Below are 14,885 nucleotides of genomic sequence, written 5' to 3' on the forward strand. Positions count from 1 at the left end.
GCCAACAGTGCCGCCATCTAGTCCCTTGTGCTTCAGCATCATCACTTTCGGTGTGTCAGTCAAGAAAGACCCACAGGGAGCTGGCACCTTTGGCCTTTGGCTACTTGGCCTTGCCTTGTTTAGCTTTCTTGACATCTCTGTGTTACCAAAATTGTTTAGAAAACCATTGTCTGTTGAGGTGATAAATAAAGGGAACTTCTGGGACTGGTGTTGTGACGTAGTGGGTAAAGCCACTGTCTGAGACGCTGGCATCCCTTATAGGCACTGGTTCATGTCTTGGCTGCTCCATTTTTGATCCAGATCCCTGCTAATGGCCTAGGAAAAGCGACAGAAGATGGCTCAAGTGCTTTAGCCCCTGCTATCCATGTGGGAGCCCTAAATGAAGCTCTTAGTTTCAGCCTGGTGCAGCCTTGGCAGTTGTGGGCCATCTGGGGAGTGAACCAGTGAATGGAAGATTTCTCTCTTTGTAACTCTGACTTTCAGATAAATCACTCTGAGTGTGGGGGTGGGAGGGAGAGAAAGGAAGAGGGAGGGATGGAGAGCATCTACTCATAGAAACTCTAAAATAGTTCCAATTGGGCTTTTATTCAAGTTTAATCATGTTGGGCTGTAGTTGTGAGTTGCCATGACAGAAGATAAGAACAGAGATGAAGTTACAACATGATGTCTCTCCCACCATACCATCCTCTTTCCAGCCAGCCTCCTGTGTTTCTGCAGTTTGTAGAGAGATATGTGGTAAAAAGGGGAAAAAAAAAAACAAAAAAAAAAACCACTTCCCTTCATAGGGTTTTTGAAAGATTCTTGGATTTGAGACAAGGAGTACGGAAAGGAAACAGATCTTTCCATGAAACAAAACACAACCGAACTTTTGCCTTTCTGAATATTAAGGTCAAATGTGCTCATGGTGTAAAATAATTAAACTCATACATAATTTTCGTCTTTCCAAAGATAACCATTGTTAGCATTTTAGGTGCATTCTCCTTCTATTTTTTCACACAAAATTGGAACATATTGAATACACTCTTCTGCATCATGTTTTCACAACAACCACTCCATCGTTTTTCAGGGAATGAAGAAGTCTTCCATAGCCTAACACTCATGGAGCTTCACTGTTGCAGTAAATTTTGATATTCCATCCATTAGATTTTCTTCACATCTTCTTGCCCTGAAACATGTTAGTTAGCTAGATGCTATGCAAACCAAGTGATATGACATTGCCTGCCAGAAGCTAGAACTGTTCTGTCCCTAATGTGTTTATTATAAAGGAATGCTACCTGCTTTTTTCACTACCCTTCAGTTTTTATTAGTTTTCCTAGATTTTTTGTTTGTTTGTTTTAAATCTGCTTCTTCACTCCATACAGCAGACTCATAGAATGGCAATCACTTTAAGTAACAATCTGACCTCAGAATCAGCCCTTAAGGCTGATTCTGGTCTGATTGAAAAGCCAGTGAGAGCATTTCAGGCATGGAAAGCCAAGACACTTTGGCAAAAAGTGTCTTACATGAAGCACCTCAGTGAGTGAGACGCCAGTGGAAAGAAGTGGTTATCAAAGAAGGATGTACTTTTCTCTGAAGGGAGGAGAGAACTTCCACTTTGCTTATTGCTTTATTGTCTAAATACTGACAGAGTCTGTGGTCACAAAAGGCCTCCATAGCCTTGGCAGCTCATATGGGATGCCAGCACTACAGGTAGCAGCTTTACCCACTACGCCACAGCGCTGGCCCTGAAAGTCTTTTGAATGTTCACACTACAAAGAAATCTTGAAAATATGAAGAAATAGATGCTAATAGTCCTAATTTGATCATTAAAATCTATGCATGTATTGAAATATTACACTGTACCCCATAAATATGTACAATTATTGTTTGTCAATAAAAACAAATTAATAAAAAATCTGCTGATTCTAGTTGCATAAAACATCACTTATTCAAAGAAAATTAGTGACTGACCCTGCTAAAACAGACCCCTCGTTATAGAAAGGTGCTGAGTTTCGGAGATGGTTTCGGCTGGGAATCAGAGCACAGCTGTGTGTTCCACACGAGTTAATTCATCCCTTCCCCTGCTTGTGCAGATTCCACACCTGGGCTCCAGGATCCTTTAATCAGAAGGGTGGAAGGCAGCAGCGGCCTTTTGGGGGTCCTTCTGAAACCTGAAGTTGGCCCAGAGGAAGGGAAGGGTTCGAATGGACGGGGATTACATTCAGCCCTTTCAGCTTCGGGGATGGCCACTTCCGGGTGTAACCAAGCTGCTGTAGCAGGAGAGAGCCCTAAGTATGGCAGGAAAGTGGGTGAAGGAAGCAAGAAGAAAAATTAAAAGCGGCCGGCGCCATGGCTTAACAGGCTAATCCTCTGCCTTGTGGCGCCGGCACACCGGGTTCTAGTTCTGGTTGGGGCGCCAGATTCTGCCCCGGTTGCCCCTCTTCCAGGCCAGCTCTCTGCTATGGCCCGGGAAGGCAGTGGAGGATGGCCCAAGTGCTTGGGCCCTGCACCTGCATGGGAGACCAGGAGAAGCACCTGGCTCCTGGCTTCGGATCAGCACGATGTGCCAGCCGCAGCGGCCATTGGAGGGTGAACCAACGGCAAAAAGGAAGACCTTTCTCTCTGTTTCTCTCTCTCACTGTCCACTCTGCCTGTAAAAAAAAAAAAAAAAAAGAAAAGAAAAGAAAAGAAAAATTAAAAGCAAAAGGTGACCACTGGGCATGGGTCTATATTATAACTTAGAAGAAGAAACTGATTATGGCCAGTAGTGAACACACCTGGCAAGTGCCAGGTGGTCATTCTTAAACAAGGGAAGAAATGGCACATTCTTATTAGGGACATCCTAGCTGAACACTGAGTTAAAACTCAATGTTCGGACTCACCCTTGTCAGCTAACCAAGAGGTGGTGTGCAAGCCATGGGAGAATGCAGTTCACGGGAATACAGAGCAAGGCCTTCTGGAAACAGTGTAGGGAAACAGATGGCATGAAGACACAGTGAGTTTCCAAGCATATGTCAGGCATGGGGTATTGCACTGAAGTCTATTCGGGTCATTTTTTCTCATTGAAGCCTAACTTACTGCTTATGCAGTAAAGGAAAAAGATAGCAGTAACACCAATAACTAGGTTTCTTGAGTGCTTACTGTTAAGTCTGACACTGCTACACTGTCACATAGATAAAAATACACATTCACTGGCTGAGGTTGTGGCGTTTCCTGTAAAGTTGCCCCCTGCAACACCAGCATCCCATATGGGCAACAGTTCCCTGATAATATGCCTGGGAAAGCAGCGGAGGATGGCTCAAGTGCTTGGGCCCCTGCCACCCAAGTGGGAGACCCGGATGAAACTCCTGGCTCCTGGCTTCAGCCTGTTCCAATGTTGGCTAATGCGGCCATCCAGGGAGTTGAACCAGTGGATGAACAATCTCTTTCTCTGTAATTCTGGCTTTCAAATACTTCTATTTATTTATTTAAAAAGAAATAAAAAAAGAAGGGTCCAGTGCTATAGTGCAGTGGGTTAAGTCACTGCCTACAATGACATCATCTTATATCTGAGTATCAGTTCCAGTCCTGGCTGCTCCACTTCGGATTAAGCTGCCTGCTAATGACCTGAGAAAGCCCTGAGAAAGAAGATGGCCCAAGTGCTTAGGCTCCTGCCACCCATGCAGGAGACTTGGGTAAAGCTCTGGGCTCCTGGCTTCAACCTGGCCCAGCCCTGCCCATTGCGGTCATCTGGGGAGTGAATGAGTGGATGGAAGATCTCTGTCTCTCTCTCTTTCTCTGTAACTCTTCCTTTCAAATAAATAACAAAATCCTTTTAAAAGCACACATTTATAAGCTCTATATCATGTGTATGTGGATGCTATTGTTTTAAAGGAAAGGGCTAGAGTCAGACCATAGCAACCACGGGAACAAGCCGAATGCAGTTCTCTGAGATGCCCCACCAGGATGGAATCCAGAGTTTCTTTCTTCACTTGCCTACTTGATCGCATCGACTTACGTTTGGCAGTTCGGAGAAGAAGTGGCCTGCTTTCACCATCAGGAGCAGCATCAGACCTGCGCCTACCAGAGATGCAAACTGAGGAGACAGAGCCGGTTGGAGAGAAACCGTCAGGAGCGTGTTGGGCCCTGTCGGCAACCTAGGCCTTCTGCTTGGTGAGAGGCATGTCATCCTTTGTCTTAAAAGGAGCTGGGTTCAGCGTAAGTGCATTTTTGTTGAACTGACATTTTCAGGCCTTATCAAAGTGCTCACACCCCTCCTAGGTTCCTGCTAAATGCCTGAATTGAATGAATGCATGAGTGCCCTCAGAAAAGTTCCCAATTGTCTCGAGTATTTGAATCCTGGTTACCACAGCTCTGTGCTATGAATCTGAAGTCTCCTCAGATCTGACTTGCACTCTTTCCTAACGTTAAGCTCTCCTTACCCAACTTAGAAAAGCCCTAGTAGACCCATCACAAACATCCCTGAAACTCCACGCATGCTACTTCTCGTATAGACATCCCACTCCTCACTTTCCATTTGGAGCTTGGTTAATTCCCCATCTGACTGTTCTAGTGGTATATCATCTTAAAAAATCTAAGTAGTGCCAGCGCCGCGGCTCAACAGGCTAATCCTCCGCCTTGCGGCGCCGGCACACCGGGTTCTAGTCCCGGTCGGGGAGCCGGATTCTGTCCCGGTTGCCCCTCTTCCAGGCCAGCTCTCTGCTGTGGCCAGGGAGTGCAGTGGAGGATGGTCCAGGTCCTTGGGCCCTGCACCTGCATGGGAGACCAGGAGAAACACCTGGCTCCTGGCTTCGGATCAGTGTGGTGCAACGGCCGCAGCAGCCATTGGAAGGTGAACCAACGGCAAAAAGGAAGACCTTTCTCTCTGTCTCTCTCTCTCACTATCCACTCTGCCTGTCAAAAAAAAAAAAAAAATCTAGGTAGTTCCCATTTTCCTACTTTAGCTTATCTCTGCTTCAGTACAATAAAAACAACAACAAGGCCGGCGCTGTGGCTCACTAGGCTAATCCTCCGCCTGCGGCGCCAGCACACCAGGTTCTAGTCCCGGTCAGGGCGCCAGATTTTGTTCTGGTTGCTCCTCTTCCAGTCCAGCTCTCTGCTGTGACCTGGGGAGGGAGTGGAGGATGGCCCAAGTGCTTGGGCCCTGCACCCCATGGGAGACCAGGAGAAGCACCTGGCTTCTGGCTTCGGATCAGCGCGGTGTGCCGGCCGCAGCGGCCATTGGAGGGTGAACCAATGGTAAAGGAAGACCTTTCTCCCTGTCTCTCTCTCTCACTGTCCACTCTGCCTGTCAAAAACAAAACAAAACAAAACAACAACAACAAAACTACCACCATGGTCAAGGCTGTGCAGAGCAGCTGTGGATCCTGTCCTCACTCAATTGACTACTCTGGGCTCAGAATCACTGGGTCAGCAGCAATCCGTGGCAAATAAAGAGGGAAAGCTAAGACTAATAGCTCCCTATGTGATCCCAAGGCTCTCTGGACATAGCCTTGAGCTCATTATACCCTCCATGGTAAATTTCTGTTTGATTAAAGCCCCTAGTATTACAATCAATAGAAAGCATGTTGTTTTCCAAAATGACCAGGGTTGGAAGGTGGGGTAAAACTGTAATCACAAATCGATACAATCACATACACAAGCAGGAAGTGAGGCAGCCTCTTATATTTATTGCTGAGTGACCACTATAGGGTGACTCAGCAATGATTCCTTCCTGCTGGGTTCTCTCTCTTACTACTTATCAATATTTGCCATAGGAAAGTGGCACTGCAAATAAAGCAATGCAATCAACATTCAACTCCCTCCTTCCCCCATTCTGGCTGATTCACAGCTAAAGTGAATGGTCCAACATGGAAAAGCTAGCCCCCATGAGCGTAGTAGGGGAAGGATTCAGGAAGATGGATCGCTCAGAAACTCAGAAAGGTGTGTGTGAACATTCAGACACTGTGGACCTGAAATAGTAACTCAGACTATAGCCCCTACAGCCTGGGGCTGGGGCTGGGGCTGGGGCTGATTTTTGGCTCCAGCTTTCAGTTGGTCTTGGCCAGCACTATAGTAAAAAAAGGGGGGGGGTAGGCATTTGGTGCAGCAGTTAAGTTGCCAGCTGGGACACCTGCACCCCATACTGGAGTTCCTGGGTTCAAGTCCTGGCTTTACTTTTGATCCAGCTTCCTGCTCATGTGCACCCTGGGAAGCAGCAGGTGATGGCTCAGGTCACTGGGTCCCTGTCATCCATGTGGGAGATCCAGTTTGAATTCCTAGCTCGTGGATTTGGCCTGGCCCAGTCCTGACTATTGTGGGTACATGGGAAGTGAACCAGTGGATGGGAAATTTCTCTTTCAGCTTTTCTCTCTCTCCCTGCCTTTGAAATAAGTAAAATAAGTCAACACTGAAAAACTACTTTGATTATTGTAGGAAAATATATCAGGCCTTTCCTTTCTTACTACTTCTTTTTTCCAAAAGTCTTCTATTTTTTAGAAAACAAAGACAAGTAGGCACCAAAATAAGCCATATGAAAACTTAGATAAAAATGAGTATGAACAATACGCTGAAACCCATCAAATTAGCAGCGCAGAGATGGCTGGGAGGGTTTCGAGCCATGTGCGTCCCGTCAGCAGCACGTCCAGAGGATGGGCTTTGGCGTCAGAGGACCCTCCTTGGTGGCACTGGGTTTCACTCAGGAAGACGCTCCAGGGCTCTCAGGTCTCAGGCTCTTTGCCTGAACAGTGTCTAAAGACAGCAAGAACTGCAGCTTTTAACATCTTGTGCCTATTTTGCTCTCCTGCTCTGATTTTCCTCCATTTCTCTAGGCTTTCTTGGACAAATACCGACTCTTCCTTCTCTCCAAGGATCCAAGGCAGTGTGAATTCCCACAGCCACGGTCACTATCGACATGCAGACCCTCAGACACCCACTACTCCCTGCACAGTGCATTCCATGAAGTAGGCCAGTGGACTGCTGAACACCTACCTGCCTGCCTGTAGGGACCTGGGGTGGAAATGATGACTTTTGAACATCTCTTAAGTGGCAGGCAATGTGGTGGACACTATTTGCATCCAATTCAATTCTCGCAATGAAAAGTTGGTTTGATCTCTATTTTACAGATGAGGACTAGAACCTGAGAGGGCAAAAGTAGTTCACCCAAGGTCACACATCCAAGAAGCATGGAGTCAGCTTTCAACGCCTCTGACCATGGGACTCTAAAAATCCAGGCTGTCTGCACTGCCCCATTTGCTTTCTCTGCCAAGAACACATTTTCTATTTTATGTTAACTGAGGGTCTTCACACAGGCAAGAAGGCCAGTCCTTGGAAAACAGGGAATGAGGAAAGGGCCCAACAGCAGAGAGCAGGGAAGCACAGGGGGGTCAGAGTGGAAGAGCAGGAAGGTGGGGTGGGGAACAATCCCACTAAGCTCAGGCCAAGGGCTCCTCGCCTCCCCTCTGCCATGGGTCATGACTGCGATAGCTCTGAAGTCTGAAGGCGGGCAGTAGAAGGGACAGTGGGTTGTGCTGCAATCAATGAAGGGATTTGGGTTCTAGACATGGAAGCATTAAATTCCGACATATTAGTACATAGTTCATATTTATGCCAGATACAAAATTAAAATAAAGCCATCCTTGGTGGCAGGTCATATTTGAGAGGTTCAGAGTCAGCACCCTACTTAGCATTCCTGGAGCCCCAAGGAACTCTGAGGAAGTCAGGGTGTCCTCACGCAGAGGGCATCGAAAGCCCCAGAGAGAAGGGATGGAGACTGCACGCACTGCTGTGGGATGAAGGAGACTGAAGGAGTCTCAGAGGCCTCTTCTGGTCCAGATCAGAAACTTGGTGGCCTCTGGGCAGCTCCAGTATGCAGCGCTGGGAGCCGGCACATTCTCTGCTTGAGTGGGTGCTTTGCACTGGCTGGAACAGGGTCTCAGGGAAGGGCAGCCCTAGCAACCTAGGGACATGCCTCCCCTTGGAAGGTCCTTGAACTGCAATGAGAACTATCACTGGTAGGTAATGAGCTATCACTGGTAGGTAATGCTGCACAGGTGAACAAGGTGGCAGCAAAACCCAGAAAGAAAGTCATAGGCAGACACTGGGGCAGGCCCTTTTTCCAGTGAGCTAGGATGGCAAAGAGAGGCGGCTCAGAGGTTGGAAATTGAATCCTCACATGCTTAGACCCTCCCAAAGCTGAGCCTTTCTACTCTGGGGATCAGTGAGCACAATCATTAAAGCTATTCTCCTCCTGTCCCCTGGGGGACCTGAGACAGTTCTGAGGCTGAACTGAAGCCTTCCTCCTTCTTGCCCTCCATACCCATCCACACCTCCTTCCAGTGCTCCCTGGAGGCCCCACTCCCTCCATCAGTTTCCATCTCACAGCTCTTACGACACTCTATTTAGTGTACTCATTCACTTTGTACTCCATCTTCCTTGCACTGCAATTTAGTTTTTTCCAACTGTGTGCGTCTTGTCTCCTCCAACTTATTATCAGAGTGACGTTAGTGGAATAAATCTTTAGAGTTGCACTGCCATTCCTTCATATCATAAAACTCTCCCTTTTATCTTTGTCTCCAAAGTTTTTCAAACTTGTATGAGGGGGCCTTCAAAAAGTTCATGGAAAAGTGAAATTTAAAAGTGAGTTATATGGCAAGAAATGTTGAAATCCATGCATAGGTTTTTCATAATACAGATTTTCTAAGAACCCTTTGAAGTATAGAATTTCCTTCTTTTTAAAACAGCCCAAATTCCTCTTTTATTTTTTAAGAAAAAGTTCATTCATTTATTTTCAATTACATGAAAGTTAGAGCAACAGAGATTGGGGGAGAGAGAGAGAGAGAGAGAGAGCGAGCGAGCCTCTGTATTTCCTAAAACCTGCAATAGGCGGGATAGGCCAGGCCAAAGCCAGGAGCCCTCGGTCTCCTAGGTGGGTGGCAAGGGCCCAAGCACTTGAACAATTTTCTGCTGCCTCCCAGGATGCATTAACAGGAAGCTGGATTTGAAGAGTAGCCAGGGTGTGAACCGGCACTTGGATATGGGAAGTGGGTGTCCCAAGCCATGGCTTAACCCTGCCCCCTACAATCCCTGGGCTCTGGTGCCTACCCACAGAATTCATTCTTTCTGTCAAGCAGGAGTTGAAAAGGCCAGTGTGCCTGAAAGGAGCTCCCTGAGTTCACCTAAATGATATGATGTCACTAGTCAAGACCCTTGCTCTCACCCTCACTCAGTTTTCTTCTTTTACCTTACAGCTTTCATCTTATCTTTGATTTCACCTTGTATTTGCCCATGAACTGTGCACTTCATCTTTCCCTGTTAAAATTCAGTATCCATTCTTCTGACACTTGAGTTTCTGACCATCACTATCCCTTCTCACTATGCTTCTGAGGCATAAACTTACCTTTGACCTCAGAAACTGTTTCTCTGTCACTTGAACCCAGACTCATTCCCTGGGCTTATCCTGGTTTCAGTTCTGATAACCACCTGACATTTTGTCATGCTCCAAACACAACTGATAGGCCTGGGACCCCTCCCATGTGACCACATGACTATTATCTAGTCAGCTCAAAGCTCATGAACGTAGGGCTTAGCAAATCCTGTGTCTGCAATTGGACAATGTTTGCCTGTTTAGAATCTTCTTTGTCCTTTATTAATTTGGAACACCGGAAGAGAACCTGACCTAGAGAACTTTCTCTTCCATACAAGTCGAACATTCAGAAATTCTCCAGGCTCTCCTAGATGGAGACGAGACTCCCTAGCACAGAAGCCTCCTGCCAAGCCCCTGAGGAAGTGAGCAATCTTCTTGTTGGCTGCCAGAGTGAACAGAGTTGCACCATTGCTTTCCCAGAGAGGCAGGAGAATGCAACTTCCCAAAGGAAAAATAAAACATGAATAGATGATGGCAGCATTGAGTTTTTGTGGGCTAATTCTCTCTCTCGCTCGCCCTCTCACTCTCTCTCTCACACACACACATACACACACAGACTCATATACACACCATATATATACATAATAGCATTTCTATAGAAAGTGATGTTTAAGTTCCATATTGACAAATAACTTTTTTTTTTTGACAGGCAGAGTGGACAGTGAGAGAGAGAGAGACAGAGAGAAAGGTCTTCCTTTGCCGTTGGTTCACCCTCCAATGGCCACCATGGCAGGCGCGCTGCAGCCTGGCGCACCGCGCTGATCCGAAGGCAGGAGCCAGGTGCTTCTCCTGGTCTCCCATGGGGTGCAGGGCCCAAGCACTTGGGCCATCCTCCACTGTATTCCCAGGCCACAGCAGAGTGCTGGCCTGGAAGAGGGGCAACCGGGACAGAATCCTGTGCCCTGACCGGGACTAGAACCTGGTGTGCCGGCGCTGCAAGGCGGAGGATTAGCCTATTGAGCCGGCCAACAAATAACTTTTAAGACTAAATCTGAACAAAATATAAGGCATGTATGCCTTGAATCCAAATTCTTCTAAGAAATCTTTCCCATCAAGGATAACATTAAAACAGCAGTAAGATGAAATCCATACAATCCCCTTCTGTGAATGCATATGTGGATTGGCATAAATATCTTTACAGATTAGAGATTAAATTCTCTTTCAACACACCTGTTGTCTTCCTCCACATTTATCCTGGATAATAGTCCTGGCAATGGCACCGGTGAACACAAAAGATCTGAAAAATGAACTGACGACATTGCAAAAGCCGATGGCTATTAGATCCTGCAAAGAAATGGCACACACTTTAGGCCCACTCTTTGTTGAAGAATTGTGATTTGAGTTGGATAAAAGTGTACTGTTTATTTCTTGTGTATGAAGATGGGGTAGTTTACATCACTTCAAACAACACATTGAAATAGAGAAAGAACAAAAGGATGGCAAATCTGATTTTCTACATTAAGCTGAATCTTCATTTCAGCTGGTGGTCATAAGGAAAGTACATTCTCAAGGCTGGGAATGAGACACTTGCACTGTTATTGTCTTTCATGTGGTAACTGGGACTGAGAATGATCCTGAGAAGCACAGAACTTTTCTCTCTTTCCTAAAAGTCAAACTGGGCCACTTCTTGCCTCCATATTCCACTCCTGAGTCCTAGAGAAAGGACCAAATTTAGAATGGTTGATGATTTTCCCTAAAATATAAAAACCAAAAGACAAAGACTATTTCTGGGAGGCCAATATAATTACATAGATTAGTAGCCTTGTTTTGGGTAGGATTTCTTAGCATTTCTTCGTGTGCCTCAGTATGTGGTTGACTTCCAAAGACCTGGTGGAAAGATAAAATGAAGGGAGGAACTGTGCTAGCTTAATAATATGATGCCATTTGTTATCTTTGTGCCTCTCTGTACTACATCTGTTCTAGGGGGATAACACGTTAATTCTAGTCACTCCTTCACCTCAAGTATCCTTCACCTCTCAAAAATGCTTTTGTGATTACAGTCCAAATTATAGTGCAAGTGGCTCTATGATTAAAGGAGAATTCAGCCTTCATGTTGGCAGGAGGCTCAGATTAGAGAACAAAGATGTAAGGGTCAGAGAAGTAATAGTCCTCTCACCTGGTTGGAATTGACTCTGTAGTTATGGGGACTGGAAATCTTCTTACCCAGAAATATGAGCATAAAGGAGCTCACCAAGGATAAAGAGATGGCTTGATAAATAACCCTGTGAAGATCTGAGAAATCTGGTGTGACAGGAAACAGGAAGCTGGAAAAGAATAGTAGAATTATTTCTGGATGGTAGGAATTATTTATGGACACCTGTCTCACTCTATACTTCTAATACTGAGTAGTTCTGAGCCTCATTTTTAAAGACAACAATAGGGTCAAATATAGCAGCTGGGCCTGGTTGCTGTCCACACTGCCAGAGAACCAAACCCAGTTACAAAATCTGTTAAGAGAACATATCCTGTTGCCTTCTAGTTTAAGGTTTCTACCAGACAGCAATGGCAGTAAACAAGAGAGGCAAAACAACAAAGATTCATGGGAAATGGTTTATTGACCCTGTTTGAGACCATACCAACGGGTAAACAATAAGTAGAGATCATGTCTAAGATGTTTTAGGGTTAAAAGATGCAATGAAATCTCTCTGTACACGCTCAAATCCTTCAGGGTGTAATTTCAGTCATTGTCTTTAATACAAATTGCTTCCAAATTCCACCCACATCTTCCCTCCTACAGTTCTGAAGTCACCAGAATGCTGAGACATTCATTGTGCTGATAATTGAGGTCAACTAATTCTACTAATTCAATACATCACATTTCTCTTAAGATCATGTCACACCAAACAGTGTCAAACACATAGAAACTGGGATCAACACCTCTTTCCAGGCATATTTCCTGCCCTGTTGTTAACTAGGAAACTCTACTTGTTTAACACAATCAACTTTCTTCTTTTTCAGTATTATTATCTGGTTGCTATTAAGAGAATAGAGGAATATCCTGATTTTCACAGGAACAGTTGCTTGTCCTTTCATGTGTTGGTTTAGTAATTTTATTCTGTTGTCCAGAGTACCTGCTAAGTCAGCTTCTGTGTGGTCAGTTTTTAGCTGTGACCTGTTAGAGGTCAGGGACTTTGGTTTCTGGTTCTCTTTCTATGCATGCAGCATAGAAACACCATTAATGTCTGATATTTTATTTTTAAAGTAGAGAGCATCCAAACAGTCATAAAAGAAGAAAGGGTGGTGCAATGAGCCCTGATGTACCTACCACCCATCTTTAACATTTAATAATTCATGACCAATCTTACTCCATCTGTACCCCTCTCCACTGCCTGATCCAAGACTATTTTGAAGCAAATTCTAAGCATTACAGGATTTCCATTGCAAAATTTCAGTGTACATCTCTAAGAAATATACACCAAAAATATTACCAGTTTCTTAATATTATCAAATATCTGATTAATGTTCAAGTTTTTCCAAACATCTCATAAATATATTTTACAATTTGTTCAAATCAGAGCCCAGATAAGGTCCATATATTACAACTGTTTTCTGTGTCTTATAAATAAATCTCTTTGAAACGATGGGTTTCCCTCTGTATCTTTTTTCTGTCTTTGTTGTAATTTTTTTCTTAAGAAATATGGTCATAGGTCCTATCATGTTTCTCATTGCATCCTGTGTTGTCATTTGACATGTTCTTCTGTTTCTTGTAGCTCCTGCAAATTGGTAATTACCTCTTCAGTTGTGGTCAAAAATAGGACTTTTTAAAAAGAAAAATATGTCATATGTGGTGACATACACCTCTGTTAGGAGGCACACAATGTCTCCTTTTGTAATGTTAGCAGAAGATATGCTTGTGATCTCTTACTGGTGATATTCTAATTCTACAATTCCTTCACCCTTCATTGGCTGGAATACTTCTAAAGGTGAAATGTCTTGTTATCAACTATTTGGATACCCTAAAGAGTGGTTCTAGGAAAGGCATGATAAATGCTTCATTTTTCTCCCTCATTTAACAATTTTCAAAATAATGAGTTGGGTTCCTAGCATTTTCCAAGGGCAAAAACAAATGAGTTTATTATTTTAGAGGGTTTTTTTGTATCCGTAGACTTAAGCATATTTGATGTATTTGGTCAGTAAGAGACTCAAGAAATCTACAGAATCAATGTAATCCAATAAAATTCCCATTGGCTCTCTTTGCCGAAGTGAAAAAAAAGCCAATTCTAAGACCCAACAGGCCAGTCCACTGCAGTGGCTTTCAATGTGGTAAGCCTGGGCTTCAGCAGAAGTCAGCTTGTGAAGAGCCCTGGCAGCTCTGCCAAGAGTTGGATCACTGGAAATGGACCTGCCCTGGAGTCAAAGGATGCCCAGGTCAGAGCCACAGATCTTATTGGCTCTAAGCTGAAAAGCCCTTCACTCAGCCCAACTTCCAAAGTGACCACTGCAGCTGAGGGGATGGTCAAGTAGGGTCAGCAACTTTGCAGGCAGAACTGTAAATTTCTTGTTAGAGATGCCCCCTGCCTTTACCTGGCCAGCTCTCCTCCCAGGCCAGCCAAGTAATGAAAGTCAACAGAGTGCCTTCCCCTAGGAGGTTCACACCTCCCTTAGGATATACCCCATGTGAAGAGACAGATAGGTCTGGGCCTCTTAACTTACAAGGCCTAAAGCCCACCAGATTATTATCAAGCCCCTTCTATCAGGTTCTATTTGCCTCTCAATCAGAAAACTTAATTGTAGCTTAGACAGCACCTTTCTTAGCTCCTCTAATAATGACTCTGTCCTTTGTTCTAGTCCCTGTCTAGTGCACTTGGGCCTCATTCCTTTGTAATCATAACCTCTACTCTACCTCCAATGGCTCTACTCCCAACCTGTGTGTACTGATGGTCCTCTTCCCCACTTAATGCTGTATAATTGTTCAAACCTGGTAAATGCCACTCTTAGGATCATTGGTTACTATCCTCACTCTGTCTTTTATGACCTTGTCTAAATATGATCAGAGTCGGCAAACTTGGAAGGCTTCCATAGCCTTGGCAACTCATGACGACAGCCTAGGGTGGTTACTGGCGCCATAAACTAGAGTGTCAATTTGTTGGGTCAACAACAGGAGCCACTGTGCACTTGCTCCTCATGTGGGATCTCTGTCCTTAATGTGCTGTACATTTTGATTTAATGCTATAACTAGTACTCAAACAGTATGTTTCACTTTGTGTTTCTATGTGGGTGCAAACTGTTGCAATCTTTATACTAAATTGATCTTCTGTATATAAAGAGAATTGAAAATGAATCTTGATGCAAATGGAAGGGGAGAGGGAGCGGGAGAGGGGAGGGTTGTGGGTGGGAGGGAAGTTATGGGAGGGGGAAGCCATTGTAATCCATAAGCTGTACACTGGAAATTTATATTCATTAAATAAAAGTTAAAAAAAAACTTTTATGAAATTACAAGGGACTCTAAACAGCCAAAATGATCTTGAAAAGTAAGAACAAAGTTGAAGGACTCACATTTCCT

At 44.6% G+C, this 14,885-nt stretch overlaps 1 protein-coding gene across 4 annotated transcripts in view; it reads right to left on the bottom strand.

Annotated features, from left to right (window-relative positions):
* Positions 1-14,885, bottom strand: part of SLC26A8 (solute carrier family 26 member 8) — an 85,174-nt gene that overhangs the window by 23,556 nt on the left and 46,733 nt on the right. For 3 of the 4 annotated variants that reach the window (XM_062186015.1, XM_062186013.1, XM_062186016.1), the window contains 3 exons: positions 11,499-11,646; positions 10,553-10,666; positions 3,977-4,054 (listed from right to left, as the gene is read on the bottom strand). In XM_062186015.1, the coding sequence (XP_062041999.1) occupies positions 3,977-4,054; positions 10,553-10,666; positions 11,499-11,646 (340 nt within the window). The remainder of the gene's footprint in view (positions 1-3,976; positions 4,055-10,552; positions 10,667-11,498; positions 11,647-14,885) is intronic. The other variant, XM_062186014.1, reaches the window with a different exon arrangement.

The sequence above is a fragment of the Lepus europaeus genome, chromosome 3 (genome assembly GCF_033115175.1).
Source record: "Lepus europaeus isolate LE1 chromosome 3, mLepTim1.pri, whole genome shotgun sequence".
NCBI lineage: Eukaryota > Metazoa > Chordata > Mammalia > Lagomorpha > Leporidae > Lepus > Lepus europaeus.